This window comes from Helianthus annuus, chromosome 14 (genome assembly GCF_002127325.2).
Source record: "Helianthus annuus cultivar XRQ/B chromosome 14, HanXRQr2.0-SUNRISE, whole genome shotgun sequence".
Classification (NCBI taxonomy): domain Eukaryota; kingdom Viridiplantae; phylum Streptophyta; class Magnoliopsida; order Asterales; family Asteraceae; genus Helianthus; species Helianthus annuus.
In genome coordinates, this window is record NC_035446.2 from 163,438,496 (window position 1) to 163,455,762 (window position 17,267).

At 35.2% G+C, this 17,267-nt stretch overlaps 1 protein-coding gene across 2 annotated transcripts; it reads right to left on the minus strand.

Annotated features, from left to right (window-relative positions):
* Positions 1-1,554: 1,554 nt before the first annotated feature.
* Positions 1,555-16,465, minus strand: LOC110904725 (rRNA biogenesis protein RRP5). Of its 2 annotated transcripts, none has more exons than XM_022150575.2 (36): positions 16,249-16,465; positions 14,890-15,058; positions 14,591-14,799; positions 14,356-14,499; positions 14,105-14,278; positions 13,692-13,901; positions 13,472-13,594; positions 12,816-12,887; positions 12,330-12,422; positions 12,086-12,199; positions 11,876-11,998; positions 11,563-11,748; positions 11,412-11,486; positions 11,173-11,309; positions 10,940-11,074; positions 9,182-9,324; positions 9,033-9,098; positions 8,834-8,940; positions 8,203-8,283; positions 8,049-8,123; positions 7,864-7,965; positions 7,607-7,775; positions 7,384-7,529; positions 7,215-7,298; positions 7,027-7,127; positions 6,245-6,386; positions 6,092-6,166; positions 5,263-6,006; positions 4,489-4,634; positions 4,122-4,401; positions 3,489-4,027; positions 3,310-3,406; positions 2,565-2,720; positions 2,258-2,488; positions 2,075-2,158; positions 1,555-1,921 (listed from the first exon to the last, which is right to left on the minus strand). In XM_022150575.2, the coding sequence occupies exons 2-36, from the start codon at positions 15,053-15,055 to the stop codon at positions 1,814-1,816; spliced, it is 5,637 nt and encodes a 1,878-aa protein (XP_022006267.1). In that variant the 5' UTR covers positions 15,056-15,058; positions 16,249-16,465; the 3' UTR covers positions 1,555-1,813. The 2 variants fall into 2 exon arrangements, with proteins under 2 accessions (XP_022006267.1, XP_022006266.1); XM_022150574.2 differs by having other exon boundaries at positions 16,223-16,465.
* Positions 16,466-17,267: the final 802 nt, after the last annotated feature.

The following is a 17,267-nucleotide window of genomic DNA, read 5'->3' on the forward strand; positions in this document are numbered from 1 at the left end:
AAAAAGGACATGACTCGATTTGAATGTTAAGTTATCTAATTGAGACAAAAACGCTATGAGTGACCTAATTAGAACACTTTTGAAACTTGGTTACTATTCTGTGACATATTCCCTTTTTGTAATTTTATCAATGTAACACCTTTGAGTACTAACACCTAATTTTATTTAAGTTTAAATCAATTTTAAAAAATCTATTTATTTATTTATTTTTCATTTCTTTATTATACCGTTTCGAGGTAACTTTTACATAAATCGACTCGTATCCTCGTTCTGACCAAAATCCATACAACATCAGTTTGTAATTCGGAAAAAATCTTAACTCCGTTAAGCTATTTTTAACGGCGGACTATTATCGGCCAAAAGTGGACTGAGTTGGGATTATTATCGGCAAAATTGAGAAAGCTGAGATTAATTAAATCCAATTTGCCTAAAAAACTGAAATCCCTTGTGTGATTCGAAGGGAATTCAATTACGATCGATATATATCGGTTCGGTTTTCATAGTAAAGAATAAAAACTGTGTTTGACACGTTCGAATAAAATTTAGAGTTAATTACACAGATGGACCCTATGGTTTATAACTAGTTTCATCTTTAGGTACTAACTTATTTTTTTAACAGGTTTAGGTTTTATGGTTTAAATTTTGTAACACATTTGGGTACTAACACCAAAATTAGTTAATTTTATCAATATAACGACTAAAATACCCTTTCATTTTTTTAATTTTATCAATGTAACACCTTTGGGTACTAACACCTAATTTTATTTAAGTTTAAATCAATTTTACAAAATCTATTTATTATTTTTTTCTTTCATTTCTTTATTATACCGTTTCGAGGTAACTTTTACATAAATCGACTCGTATCCTCGTTCTAATCAAAATTCATACAACATCAGTTTGTAATTCGGAAAAAATCTTAACTCCGTTAAGCTATTTTTAACGGCGGACTATTATCGGCCAAAACTGGACTGAGTTGGGATTATTATCGGCCAAATTGAGAAGGCTGAGATTATTTAAATCCAATTTGCCTAAAAAAACTGAAATCCCTTGTGTGATTCAGTAGGAATTCAATTACGATCGATATGGGTTTGGTTCATTACGGTAATGACATTACGGTAACGACACTCGTATAACTACGAAAAGAAAAAACCAAAGAAATAAAGTCGTTAAACTTCAGAGTATAAAAATTTTGTGGTCGTTTTAAAAAATGTTTAAACTTTAATATTATTGTCACAAAAACACAAAAGAAAAGAAAATATTATATTAAAGTGAAAACCGTTAATGAAATCTATACTCAAGCTGATATTTAACATTTAGAAGTATTGGCATATTATTCATGTTAGTGTTCCATTTTAAATTATTTATAATTCAAAGTGTTTAAATTGTACAGTTTTACTTATGTTTTTAATGATAATTAGCAATAATTATCCGTTATACATCGGCTTTTTAGTATGTGAAAAATTATTTCAAAAGTATTATATTTTTCTTTAAATTTCAAAGAAAAACTGACATTTTCTTGATAATAGGCGACATGGTCACCGATACACAGGACCCTTTTGCACATGGAGAAAATGAATGAGAAAAGACAGACAGAGTTAACAAAATATGCTAGGCAACAACATTACCAAAATTTAAGCAAAAATACAATGCATAAATAACTCTACGCGTCATCAAAATCCTAAAATTCATACGTAGATCTTTTGATCACTCTCTGTATAACTGCAAAATTTCAAAGGCAACGCTTCTCCCAACTACAACTCAATGGACCGATTTTTCAGGATTGCGGGGGTTAAGCGCCTCTGCCTTTACAAGTTTAAGAACGGGTTTTCTCAAGATATTTAAGCGCCTCTGCCTTTACATATTCAATTCTTTCTTCATCTCCTTTCGACTTTTCAAATTCAAGATACTTTTTAAACAAAAACTGCAAAATCGAGAAAGATAACAAACCATGTTAGATCATATTTGTGTGCTGTAAAAAAAATATCCTTAATTTACCTTTTTCAAGAGTTTAAATTAACATAAGAATATATAATTCCGGTAACCATATTTGACATACTTAAGTTTTATAACTCACCTTAATTTTCTTGAGTGGCAGTTCTAGACATATGGTTCTCTCGAATAGAGCACGAATCACAGCCTCATCACCAAGCCGGATCTCCTGTTAGGGTTAGATAGAATTACTATTAGATAAAAAGTGCGGTAGAATTATTATTATTATTAAAATAAAAAATAAAAATTATTAGGGAAAGTGAACTACTTGGTCCAGGTAAACGCTCCATAAGTCTGTCCGTTTCGGGTACTCACGAAGCATTCCTTCAAACAACGACCTTCCTCTATCCGGAACTCCACTCTTGAACTCCGATATTGCTGTTTGTGTGATGAACTTAATATGTTTGTGTTTTGGAAGACATATGAGAGCACGTTTCACAACTGACTGAACCATATCCTCATTTTGCTTTAATACTCTCTGAATCCGCCTTAACCAGACCTGCATTTTGGTTACACGAGTCCCACTAAAATATAAAAACGAAAAAATAAAATAAATAAATAATCAATCAAGGCACCTTGCATGAATGCTTAAACTTTCTGATCATCTTTTCAAGAAGCTCGTCTGCCAATTTATTTTGATCGGTCCTCTCGTACATCCCTAGCAGTGCAAAATGTATTTTTTTAGGGTCACACACCTGCAATGCTCTTTGAAATACTTTTACAACAGCCTCCTGTTGAAAAAACAAACATTTAAATTAGTTGGCAAAACAAAAGAAGAGGTTTGGCCAGTTTTGCGATTTTTGTCCGAGGTTTTTTGCATCTGGATCCGAAACGTTTGAAATCTTGCGAGTTTCATCCGCCTCGTTGACTCCATCTATTTTTCACCGTTAAGTCATGGGTATTTTCGTCTTTTTTCAGTGTTGTAGTAATTGGTAGTCGCTAGTCGGGTAGTGAGGTGGGGACTAGCGATTAATCGGGAATCTATTGGAATTAGTTGGAATTAATCAAGATTAATCGGCGCCTAGTCCGGATTTTTACAACTATTAAAGGGCAATTCGGTCTTTTGAATACTTGTACATTTACATAAAGTGAAAAAGACCGAATTGCCCTTTAAGTTAACAAAAAAGACAGAAATGCCTGACTTAACGAAGAAAAATGGATGGAGTTAACGACCTGGATGAAAATCAAGATTTCAAAACTTTTGGATCCAGATGCGAAAAAACAAACCTTTGGACGAAAGTCGCAAAACTGGTCAAAAGTCAGGGGCGAAAATGGCAGTTTACTCATTAAAAAATAAAAAAATATGTAAATTGCATATACCTCTGGGGGGTTTCCAAATTCATTTTCTAAATTGAAGTAAGCAATCCAAACATTTAGCTTCTCCGACTCTTCTATCATGTTGATTGTGTTCAGAGCCCTGCAATATCATATGAACAGCGTACATTAAATCGTGACTTGTAAACTTACGGATATTGCGTGTGTACGTGTGATATTACTACCTATTGGCGATTGATCGAGCCTTGTCAACTTCGTTCAAGGAGAGTAAAAACGCCATGTACTTAAGCCAGATAAAGCTGCTATTTGGGGAGCTTCTGGTCAACTTTTCGTAGTCATCGGCGGTCCTCGGTATGTCTTTCTGCAATAGTCTTTCCTCAGCAGCCCTAATTTCTCTTTCCCTTTCTTCCATCTCTTTCTTCTTGGTGCGTTTAACTTTGTTCTCACTCGTTTTCGTTACATTATCAAGAGCTTCGGGACTTTGAGCACCGACATCATCCATGGGGGAGTCCTCGGTTTCATCCAACGAAACGTCAAGCGGAAGGACCGAAGCCCTTGATTCCACTTCCGCTAACATTGGATGATTCCCGTTCCCGGGCAGAATCAATGGCTCCTGGACCTCGAAAGGCGTTTCCTCATCTGATTCGGAATTATTCTCGTTGATTGAATCAGAACCATGATTTGCAGGCGTTCCGGTTCCAACATCGGTATCGAAATACGATGCCTTCATCCCTAGAGATATTCTTCGTCTTTCTTCATCAATCTGAAAACAAAATGAAGATTAACAGCCGCATGATCAATACATTAATATTCTGATTGTGAAATCCAATTCAAAATATAATGTAAATGTTTATCACCTTCAAAACTTTAGCTTTAACGCACTCGTGAACTTTGTACTTCGTTTCAAGGTTGTCAACATTATCCTCGGGAAGCTCGGACACATGGCACAATCCAACCGACTTAGATTGATCGATAGTGATAAACAAACCATACGACTCAACACGCTTCACCCTTCCCGATACGATATCTCCAACATGGAGGCTGCTAAAATCACCATCACCTTTCGTTTCTTTCGAACCACTTGTTTTCCGAAGACTAACTTCAATTCTCTTTGATAGAGGTTCCAAAGAGAGCACCCTGTGTAAAACACATCACTACATGAGCATCGTATTCACGTCAAAAATACAAACAAAAAGTATTGAAAAATAATAAATTAATAATCACCTGCCAGTTACAAGTTTCCCGATAGGAAACTCTTCTTCGAGGTTCGAGACAAAGTCGTCAGACAAGTTTGAAATGAGGATTTTCGCATCAAGCTTCCTAGAAAGCATAATAAAACATCCCTTTGGCGTTACGTTCTTAACATAACCCTGAAAAAAAAAACAGTTATGCAAAATAATAGTTGGTATCATAAAATGATAACTTCTGAAATATGACACACACACAGACTAAATAGGGCTGAGTAGTAGAACAAATAGGGGTGCTAAACGGGCCGTGTTCACAGGCTCAACCCGACCTGAACCCAAAAATTTTAGACGAACCCGAGCAAGACCCGAATCCGAAAATTGGGTCATGCATATGAACCCAAACACAATCTGAATGTTCGTGGGTTGACCCAAACACAACCCGTTCAACCTGATTTTTTTATTATTTTATTTTTTTCCGCAAATGAATATATTAAACCTAAAATTTACTACAAAAAACACAAATGTGTACAATACAATTGCATTTAAATTATAAAATTTCTCTTTTTAAGTTATCATTATGGCATAAAATACACTACCCAATTTAATTTATGACATAAAACATGTAAAAATATATAATAGAATATAAATAGGTTAAAGTTAAACAGGTCAACCCGCCAACCCGACCGGGTTGACCCAAACCCAACCCGTTTAGACTAAACCCAAACCCGCGAACTTAGTGTTAGGTTCGTGTTGTGTTTTAGGGTCGTGTCAGAAATTCAGACCCCTAAGAACAAAGCACAGACATATTTACCTCTATGACCATATCAGACTTAAGATCTTCAATCTTTTCGTATCGATTACTTCCAGACGAGCGCAAAGACAGATCAACATGAACCGAACCCGTTCCAGAACGACCGATGCCGAGTACTTTGCATTTGACAAACTGCCCTTCGTGATACCCCGACAACGGGTTCGATATCCACGAATCTGTTAATTCGGTAAAATGAACTTTACCGGACAGACGTGGATCGATTTGCACAATCAAGCCACTGACACCTGGCAGAATTTTAGATATTCTGCCACCGATAATCGCACCTTCAGAGACATGAGACGTGACAGTTTCACTATCATCTGTCAGACCACCTAGTGGATGTAATATTACCCGCAACAATCGTTTATCTTTGTAAGTGGTTAAAATATATCCGGATACTCGTTTTCCAATGGGATACCGGTTCTGAAAATCTTGAAGCTCAACGGGGTCACTTGCACTATCGAGAATATATAGCTGGGCCCGTATATCTCGAGTTATCGTTATCCATGCCCAATCCTTATCAACTTTGTATACGAACCCAGTTACGTTTTGACCAACTGAATAGCTGAAATCTTGTGACGCACACGCGACTGATTTGTCTGCAAGCACAGATGGTTTGATGGACAGCTCGAACCGAATATTACTACTTTTTTCGACTTTAGATTTAGACACGATCTTTGCTGTAAGTGCCTGCCCGATCTTATAGTTACTAAACGGGTTCTCCGAAACATTACCATCGCTCGCCTGTTAAAAACCAATATAAATCACATATTGTCATATCCATGACAGAAAAGAGTAGATCAAGAGCATAAGGTAAGAAACGTGTTACCTCGGTGATATGTATCCGCCCATGTAAGCCGGAACCGAATTTCAATTTAAGCTCTAACGGTTTTATTTCAGTAATCTGAAAACCAATAAAGTTGTATCTTTTATATAGATGCTCTAAGGCCAAATTATATACAAATTAAAAAAAAAAACTGACCTCTGCTTGAACGGAAGTTCCGACATCATAGCTAGACTTCTTTTTTGCCCGCTTTGCACTGGAAGTGTCTCCGGCCTCAAGCAACAACAGTAACCGATCTGCGGTTGAAGAATCTGGAAGAGCCTTAACAGATGCACTCACCCTAGAACCAAAAGGAAATACATATACACACATCAACAAAAAAAACCCTTAATAGTAGAATGCTAGGCATGTAAACGAACAAACATGAACACAATTTTTTGTCCATTTAATTAAACAAATGAACACGAACACACGTCTTGTTCGTTCATTTATGTTCGTTTTATGTCCGTTCGTTTATGTTTGCATCAATTTAAATACACACCTAGTTATATTTATATAAATATTGATCATAAAGGAACTTTTTCTATCTACTTATATAAATATAACTAACTGCTAATTGGGCTTTCTAGTAATAAAAAAGGGTTTTCCAATGGAATTTATTGTAATTAATCACTAATTTATATAAGAACTTACTTTATGTTTAGCTAATTATGTTCATTTATGTTAGTTCAATTATGCTCAGTTATGTTTTTTATTGTTTGTTAAACACTTAAACTATGTTCGTTTATGTTCATTTAGGTTTTAAATGAACGAAAACGAACATGCTCATTTTCTTAATAAACGAACATGAACAAAAAAATGTGTTCGGTTCGTGTTCGGTTAAAGTTAAATGAACAAACACGAACATCAATTTGTTCGCGTTCGTTTACAGGCCTAATGAACGCAAAGGTAACAATGAATAGGGTTACTTGAATATTTACCTTTGTCCATTGACAAATTGTTTCGGTGGGAATGCTTGAGTGTTATAATCATATATAGATGCATATCCCAGTGCGTAGTTAGCATCCGGTATCGAAAGAACCTAACATAGCAAAAAATGAGGCATAAGGTATTAGGTAACTGCAAATTGCTCATATCTGCTTATAAATAAAACAAAAACGTCACTTGCCAAATAATTCTCCTTCACAATTTCGACCACTGCATCTACGATTTGGTTCACCTCCAAGTCCTTGTGTGCTGACCTTTTGCGCATCTGAATGGCAAAAAGGATTAACAACATATATTCATGTGTGCGTGAAAGACGTATAGATAATGTTGAAAAACAAAATATGGATAACCTTTTTGGGAGTTTTGGAACCGGTGTTCTCTGTGTATCTGTTAACAAACTCTGCCTTTAGGGACAGATCTACAAGACGATCCATCTTTGCTAAATCGAGAACTGCGGCTTTAACAGTTGAACCGATATCCACGGTTGATCCACCACCTGTATGGAAGTTACATGTGAGACTGTTGGTAACATGTTGCACGAATCAACCGGCTAACGTGCAGTTAGCTACTTACATTGGTGATGTGTGATAAACCCGAACACGTCATTATATTTCGGAAAGCTGATAACAACTCCAGATTCTTTTACTTCGTGGACCGTGCCCTCAATCACATTACCAATCGGGGAGTCTTTCACCCATTTCAAACTAGAAGACTTGTTACCAGAGTGAAGCAGCTTAGCAATCTAAAAAATCAAGTGAGAAACTGTTAAAATCAGTAAAACGAAACAAAATGTTGTAATTTGTAAGTGTCGGTTTGATAATAAAAATCACCTTTTCCTCCAAGATAAAGTATTCCTGGATAAAAGATGCGTCTGTTGAAGAGCATAACGATTGCTTCAAGGATAGTGTTATCCTATCACTTTCCTTTTTAACCTGGAAATTTTCAATAAAATAAATAAAGATCGATACAGATACGCAATCCTAACAAAAAATCAAACTTGAAGTCCTTAATGTACCTCTTGTACGTTACTACGAACAGACTGCCCGATAAAAAAGGATTCAGAAAGATCAACTCTGTGGTCATCAACAGCCTAAACGATATATAACAGAAGGTTATGTAAGCTACATAACCGTCAATAACTTTTTAATGATTTATTACCAAAGACATACCCGGTTTTTAGGAGCAAAACCAGTTAGGCGGCCGATGAAGCGCACAAAGCAACCGGTGTCAATGATATTACAGATATAGCCCTGGTTCAGAGAAGATTATAAGTTACTAAAGAAAGTTGTAATCAGCAGACAAATACAGAGAACAGTAAGATGGCATTTTTGTCTCTGAGGTTTGGTCAGTTTTGCGACTTTCGTCCAAAGGTTTGTTTTTTCGCATCTAGATCCAAAAGGTTTGAAATCTTGCCATTTTCATCCTACTCGTTAACTCCATCCATTTTTCTTTGTTAAGTCAGGGGTTTTTCATCTTTTCTGTTAACTTAAAGGGCAATTAAGTCTTTTTCACTTTATGTAAAACGCTCGAATTGCCCTTTAAGTTAACAAAAAGATGAAAATACCCCTGGCTTAACAGAGAAAATATGGATGGAGTTAACGAGCCGGATGAAAATGGCAAGATTTCAAACCTTTTAGATCCAGATGCGGAAAAACACACCTTCAGACCAAAGTCGCAAAACTGGCCAAACCTCAAGGACGAAAATGGAAGAAATTATCGTACAAGTCTACTTTCTTTTCAACTTTATACTATGTCAGGCATAGAATAGCTAAATGCATAAAACAAAAGAGAGAATCTTACAGGAACCACTGCAGGCGAATGAACCTGACTGGCATCAGCGGGCAGTGGCTCAGCCGCATTAACAATAGAATATTTGGCAGTTAAAATCAAGTTGTGGTTCTCGAGATCTGTATAAGATACGTAAATGTCGTAAATACAAATTCATATTGTAAATGGCAGCTTTTTTGTCAAAGTGTAAACATCTAAGATGCACACTTACCTAAAACCAAGAGCTTTTCAAACTTGTACCCCGGCTTCAATACCGACTTCATTATAGTAGCAAGCCCTGACCATTGAGAAATAAAAAACGTTGAACGGTAAAAAAGTACAATGTTGCTTAAATACTTACTGGCCAAATTAAATACTCACCATGGTTATCTGCCAGATGTTCCGGAGTAATGATTCCGTTGTAACCCTTAATACCAACATCAACTATTATAGCATTAGGAGTTACCCGTTCAACGGTGCCCGATACAAGACTCCCAAGTTTGACTTCAAAATCTTCAGGTGTCCTGCAAACAAAGTATATTAGCGTTGATACATTTCCACACTATAAATTTCCACACTATAAATACATTTCCACACTATAAATTTCCAACGATTTTGTGCATAGAGCGGTTGTACTTATGGCTTAGGGTAGTTTTCAAAAAAACAATTCAATTTTCACTTTTAACCTAAAGGTTTTATTCTATGAATTTTAACCCCAATGACTTTTTACCTTTTTTTCCAAAGTTTCTCATCTTTTGCGATTTAACCGCAATACTTTTTATTTTCAATTTGGTCCCTCATACTTTTCATCTCTCGCAAGTTTTTCATTTTACGCTTCGTTCTAAATTTTGCGAGTTAACACGCCGCAATGTGTGTGTGGGGTTTAAAGTTTTTCGCCTGTTTTTTCCCGTTTGACAGTATTTTTCTCCGTTTGACAAGTTTGTTGCAACGTGCAGGTCCTAGATCGACTTAGTTATTATCTTCTGCATTTTACGTTTCTGTCTACTTTCTTCGCATTAACACGCCACAACGGGCGTGCGTGGTACAACAATTTTACGTCGGTTTTTCGTTCAGTGTTATTTTTTACTTTTTTTATTTTATTTTTTCGAGCTTTTCTGATGTTGGTGGTCGCTGATAGTGGCTTGACAATAGTGCTACTTGGCACGATTTTACGAACGTGTTTAACCTATTAATTTTTTTTACTAATACTTTATTTCAAGTTTACCGCTAATTCTAAATAAAAACCAATTTTAAAAGAAGTAAAATGACCAAAAAGCCCTCACATGCAAAGCATGTGAGGTAACTTAACTGAGTTTTCAGACGGCGTTAGTTGTAAAGGTTATAGAATGTAACAAAACATGAACATAATGGTTGGGTTTTGCCGATTTCATACTGAAAGGTATAAAAGGCAGTTTAGATATAACATAAAGGTTGATTTATGCAATTTAGTCTAAGAAAAATTATTCTTTTACGTGCATATTTTTATATACGTGTCGGTATAAATTCGATTTGCTCTACGTTTGCAGTAAACTTTTTCTGGAAACGAGTCAGGTCATATATAATACGTTTTCGTTTAAAAAAACATTTTTACGTGCATATTTTTATGTGCGTTTTGGTATAAATTCGAGTTGGTGTATGTTTTGTCGTAAACTTTTTTGGCAAACGAACAAGGTCAAATATAATATGTTTTCGTGGTTAACTTTATGAATGTTTTGTAAATTTTGTTTCGAACCGAGGTGGAGTCAAATTGTGGTTTCTTTTTTCCTTTTTTTCAAAAGATCTAATTAATCTCTTTTGATTATACGTGTCAGCTTTTCCATTATACACGTTACATTTTCTATGTATGACTCGAGTCACATATAATACGTTATTATTGTACGGTATAAATTTGATTTACTCTATGTTTTGATCTAATCGCAATGCTTATATAGGTTACATTGAGTTCAATCAGATATGTCGAAACGCGTGCTTTCATATGGTTAACGCATCACATAACGTTTGAACGAATTCATTCGACGTTTGCGATGTACCCGCGCCGCAACGCGCGCGGGTCTTGTTGCTAGTTTATATATTTATTTCATTTAATAACTCCTGGAAATATGAACGAATGAAGAATACAAAATAGAAAGAAAAAAAAACCTTGCAGGAGTGGCTAAGAAACTAAGGCTGATCCTCTTTATAGCGGGAACTGAACTTGTAACTCTGCACTTGACAACTTGCTCAACGTGATACATTGAGCTCACATCGGATCCTGGATCTAGTCCAAGCTCAGCTCTGATTCAAAAAAAAATACTTAATTATCCATAATTAAATGATAAAACGCATTGCAAAAACCAGAAGCATTTACAGTCTATAAAGTATGTGGATCTAACCTCGGAGCAAATCCTTGCACACCATTGTAAAACCGAACAAAACAACCATGAGGTTCAACTTTTGTTATCCATCCATGAGTAGATAATCCTTCGGTTGCGTCGTTATATGAACTGAGAACCGTAAGCTTTGACTTTACCTGACAAGATCAAACAGAATCATTCATTGACTAAGATGTAAATATACTGAAACACGTAAGCACATTCTAAATGAAGTACATAAATAAGGGAGAAGAGCATACAAGTGTCTTCTTGTGTGTGACAGTAATTCTTTTAGACTTGCAACCAAGCACACGGAAGACTAATTCTGCACCAACCTGTATATACAGACGTATCGTTAACACGATTGTATGTGTGTACAAGATATTTACAAAGAAGTGTGTTGTAAATCACCTGAAACTTCTTTCTAGGTTTTACAATTTCAAACTCTGACATATGACGAAGAGGGCAGAGCGCCTTCACACCACTAGCAAATTGCACAATCGCACCAAAACTATCAACGATTATAACTTTAGCTTTGACCACCATTCCCGGTCTGACATCAGAGTGAGTAAAAACCGAGCCCTCAAATGCACTAGTCTGTATAGAGCCGAAAAACAAGTGATGCAAGTCAACTCAAGTAAAAAATTAAAAAAATAAAAATAAAAAAAATAAAAAAGACTGGAGCTATGGAAGATAAAAAGTTTGAACAACAATAAAGCTGAACCTTTAAAACACCAGTGGCAAGACCCTCCAGAGACCGAAAACCAGAAACTCTCACACGAACAAGGCTTCCTTCCTTGAAGCTTTTTTCCCATTTTTTGACCTCTTTGTCAGATAAATCCGACACCTAAAAATCATGAATTACATATAAAATTCAGGTACATTATTTGTTAAAATATAGATTGTTTCCAGTACAGATGTCAATGAAACGTACATTAACATATGCTGGAGTTGGAATAGGAGCAGACGGGATTTCCAAAAGCAGTCCCAATCCTTTATCAACTCGAACCACTTTTGAGTCGTCAAATATATCTCCAACTTTAACAAGCTGCATACAGGTTACAAACTTACATAAGCCGCGTAACAAGAATGAGTTGTTAAAAATTCCTATAAACAGTTGTTTCTAGATGTGCACTAGTGATGTTTTGAGTCGATATAAAAAACGTTTAAAGACTTACTGAGGGGGGAGCGTTATTTTGAACAAGGTGGGGATTCAGGGTCAAACCGACAGCCCTGGTTGATGGATCGACGAATAGAATCCGAGCATTGACCTGACATTGGTAGAAAAACATAGTGAATACATTGATATAGCAAAAGCATAATAGCTTTTGCAGGTGACAAATAGGATAAATTCATTATAATACGTGAGAAAATAGTTTTTTACTTTTAAGCTAAAGAATAAAAGTTAGAACCCAAGAGTGTGAAAATGACAATTTGTAGAAAGTTTTAAAAAGTTTAGGGTCTATTTTGTCAATTTAGAAAGTAACAGAGTTTGTTTTTTCGTCTTTTTCTCATAGCATAGCCACCAACCATCTTATTTAAGATATAACATAATACGCTGCAACTGATATAATAGGATAACCACATAAATTCATCGTACAAAAATGGTATCTAAACTCTAAAGTAAACGTATAAGTCCCCGAAAGAGAAGCACGCATTTTTACCTTCTTGTTTTGAGTGTACTCGTCTTTCCACTTTGAACCGGGAAGAGTTTTACCCAAATGAAATATATCAACCTACAAACATTAGAGTTAAAGGCCCGATTAATATTATATTCTTGGTTTTAGATTGCGTGATGCGCTCCAATGCGTTTAGTCCAAAAATCTGATGGGTGATGTGTGATGCGCGATGCGAGCGCATCACGTATGTGATGCGTTCTTTATAAAAAAAATAGTTAAAAATTATTTATACATAAAAACTTATAAAGACATACTTAAAGTAAAACAACTGACGTAATTAGAAGATAAGAATTGTGTTTTTTGGTTCAAATCAAGCATACTAAGGTGTTAATTATGGAAAAAACCGAACACAGTTCATAAAATCTGGAAAAAAAGCATAAGAAACAATGTTGCGTGCATCAGAGCGCGTTATGCGATGAGCGCATTATGCGAAATGCGCGCAATATTCTCGCATCACGTAAACGCATCGACCTATTGTAAGACAGATCAAAAACTCCACGATGTTGAGCGTAGCTCAGATCAGGTATCAGCTGTTGCGATGCACTCTCATTAGTGCATCGGGCGCATCACGCATTATGCGCGCATTTTAAAACCAAGATTATATTAAAGCAAATAAATGACAAAAAGATAAACCAACATACAGTTCCGGTAAAGAAGGTAAGAAAGGAAAGCATGATGCCATTTTCGAGGGTTGAGCGCACGCTTGCGTTAACCATCATACCAGGAACAAGCAGATTAAACGGAATGCCTTTAAGATCCTTTGTCTGTATGGAAGTACAAGAATGACATAAGGTGTGACGGTTTATCAAGTAAAACTATTACAACAGTAGCGAAAAAGATGATGTTAAATTGTTAATATACCACACATTTGGCCACCTCATCAGAATCGGAACTAAGGTTAACAACTTTACGAATTTTATCAATGCTCTTTACAACTCCTTGAACAAGTTTCCCAACAACAACCATCTTAGAATCTTTGCTGCTTTTTTGCATAAAACCAGTAAATGAAGTTACTCCGAAATGAAGCATGTAACCATGGTCTTCAATGCTTTTCACGTATGCACTAATTACCTGGAAAGCACATCAGAAAATCAGAAGCTAAAAGACTTAAAGACATCCTGCTGCCCATTGTTCTTATAGTTATGAACTCCCATTATGATACACAGTTCAGTAATTCTGATCCGACGGTATTTTATTCGCAGCACACATGCACAAAATCTCACTATCGAATCATGATAACAATCTAAATCTGAAGAACTGCTGAAATATCTCACCATTCCTTCTTGAAGAACGTCCAAAGAGAAACTACTATGCAACAAAGCGAGACGAAGAGAGAGCCAAATCCGGTGCATCCCTTTTTCTTTCTTGTCACCGTCTACTTGAAGTACTATGCATGAAACCAGTTGACCAACCGTATATACAGCAGAAAGAACATCGCCTTCTGTGCCCTGTTTGGGAAGAAAAAATTGTATATCAGAGTACAGAAAAGTAAAAGTGAATATAAACACTTTGAAAAGAATATTACCGCTTTCATGTCCTCATGTAACAGAGGATCTATTGCTTCGGAAGCACGAACTAAACCGCGAAGGCCTCCTGGAAGACTAACTACGAGATCTTTCTCGTTCACTTCGGATATTACACCCCACAGCTTCATTCCAGGAGTAACATTCTAGAAGAATCCGGAAAAAAAACAAAAGAGAACATAATATAACTTTGGTCAAAAGGCTCATTCTCAGTTAACTGACAACATAATAACGTACCTTCAAAGTGATCTTATTAGCAAACCTAGGTATTTTCCCACTATTCCCATCAGCAAAAAGCGAACCCAAGTCATCGTCAGTTGATCGAGTCAAGTTTTTCTTTCGATCTTTCTTCGTTTTCTTCAAAACTATATTCTCTTTTTCAAACTCTTTGTCGACATCTGCGCGAACTTTATCAACCTCTGCCCTACTGAGCGAACTCTGTCCACCTACAACACTCAAAAGTCAAAACTTACATGAATATTAATTTACATGAATATTAATAAAACAATTTTATATAGAAAGTTGAAGTCTTGGACCTCTGGGGAAGTCAGGGGCATCATCTTCAAGCTGAATCGATAAAGAATCTTTCGATGCGTTATTTACTTTCGGAGGCGGCTTAAATGACTTTTTAGATGGTTTTTGAAATGTCTTAAGCTTGTCTTCCGGTTTCTTGTTAAAGGATTTTTTGGAAGGTTTACCCATGTCCTGCACATATATAAAATCGACTAAGTAGCGATTAACCTTTTTATTACTTGTAAATGCATAAAGACAGATACTTCAATTACGTACCAAAAAAAAAACAACATGCAGTATAAAACTTGATTATCATATTGTGTTAATAAATCTGTTTAGTTTAATACCTTAATGATTACATCATATATGATTAGAAGTGTTCATGGTCTGGCTTTGATAATTACGTACCAAAATATTTAAAACGAAGCATTAAGAACTTGATTATGGTACTATGCTATTAAAACTGTTTACTTTAACAATTGAATCATATACATATACACACAATTAGGGGTGTTCTAGGTCAAATTGTGAGCCAAATCGATAATAACATAACGTAGATAAAAAATGCATAAATCATATATATAATTAGGGATGTTCATACTCATAGTCCGGTTTTGACAGTTTCCAAGTCAAACCATTAATAACATATATAAACTCTCTAACCCGAAACCAAACCATGCATGAAGTAGGGCTGTTCATAAAGCTCGCGACTCGTAGCTCGCTCGAAAGAAGCTCGAGAAAAACTAGCTAAAAAAAACTCAATTTGAGATGACGTGAACCAAGCTGGCTCATTTTGTAACCGAGCCCGGCTCGAGCTAAGCTCGGCTCGTTGGCTCGTTCTTAGGCTCGTTTAACTCCGACGTAAAGCTCAAGCCAAGTTTAACCGCCTGAATTAATTTCGAGCTTGAGCTCGACCCCACCCTGGCTCGACTCGGCTCGACTCGTTTACAGCCCTAGCATGAAGGTTTTACTAGGCCTTTAAAGGGGGGCACATTACGAATCAGCTACAAATAGGTCAGACAAAAATGATTATCCTATCCAAATCAACTAATTTAGGCATAGAAGAAGTATAGATAGGTCTCGGACTGTTACTAGATGGAATTTCACTTGTATTCTTAAATGGAAGTATAGATAGGTCTCAAAAATGGAATTTCACTTGTAGAATGGAACGTTTCTCTTCTTTTTGATAAATTAATAGATGAAAAAACAAATATAAATTAATTCCTAGTCACATAATTCGCTGGTGGTTTTCGTTTTGGTTCGTCCGATCCAATTCGCGGTACGAGGGTGGAGTGGACCATAAGAAAAAACAATTCAAATGTAATAGAGAAGAAATGGTGGCTATTTGAAGCTTACCTGCTGCTGATTGAACCGAACCTTACCTTACCTTCCCTCCCTGCTGAATGAATCGTAGAATGAAAGAAAGAAGATCTGTCAGTCGGCTGTTTATTATTTTAGGTTTAGAAGATGGAGGAGGAGAAGAGGGGAGATAGACAAGAGGAGGAGGACGGCTGCTTTCTTTAGTTTAGGGTTTTAGGTTTAGACTTTAGTTTAGGGTTTTAGGTTTAGAAGATGGAGGAGAACAGGGGAGATAGATAAGAGGAGCACGGCTGCTTTAGTTTAGGGTTATTTTATTTTTATTTTTATTTTTATTTTCTTATTTACCTCTTATATTAATTTTAAACAAAAAATTAGATAAGAATAAGTCTATATAAATAATTTTAAACAAAAATTTAGATAAGAATAAACTCTTGTATTAAATTTTAAACAAAAAACTAAATAAGAATACATATTTTTTTCTATAAATAATCTTAAACAAAAATTTAGATAAGGGTAAACGTTTGTTTTTATTATAATCACAAGGTTTTAAACCCCGTGTATTACACGGATTGCATAAATATAATTATATATAATAAATAATAAAAAGCTATATTAAAAAAACTCGTATATTGTACGTATTGAATAAAATATAATGTCATATGTTAATACAAAAAGTCATCAAAATTTATCTTTTAAAAATGAACATTGATGTAATGTACTGTTTACTTAGTATAACATTTTACTTTGTTTTTTTTTTATTTTGCATAAATGTGATTTTATATAATAAATCATAAAAAAGATATATCTTAAAAAAACTCGTATATTGCTCGAGTTTAATAAACTATAATGTCATATGTTAACACATACACTTGTCAAGATTTATGTTTTAAAAATGAACTTTAATGGACTATTTACTTATTATAACATTCACTTTGTTAAATTTGTATTTTTAGCTAATTTTATGTTTAAAATTATTATTATTATCATTTAATATTATTATAATAAAAATAAACATTTATATTCTTATCTAATATTTTGTTAAACTATAATGTCACTAGATTATAACCCCGTGTATCACACG

Excerpts from the sequence above, each read along its gene's own strand:
- LOC110904725 (XM_022150575.2), bottom strand. The coding sequence starts at position 15,055 with ATGGGTAAACCTTCCAAAAAATCCTTTAACAAGAAACCGGAAGACAAG. Across the intron at positions 11,075-11,172 it reads GTGCAAGGATTTGCTCCGAG|AGCTGAGCTTGGACTAGATC; the intron begins GTTAGATCCACA and ends TTTTTGAATCAG. Across the intron at positions 6,387-7,026 it reads CAATTTGTCAATGGACAAAG|GGTGAGTGCATCTGTTAAGG; the intron begins GTAAATATTCAA and ends TTTTGGTTCTAG.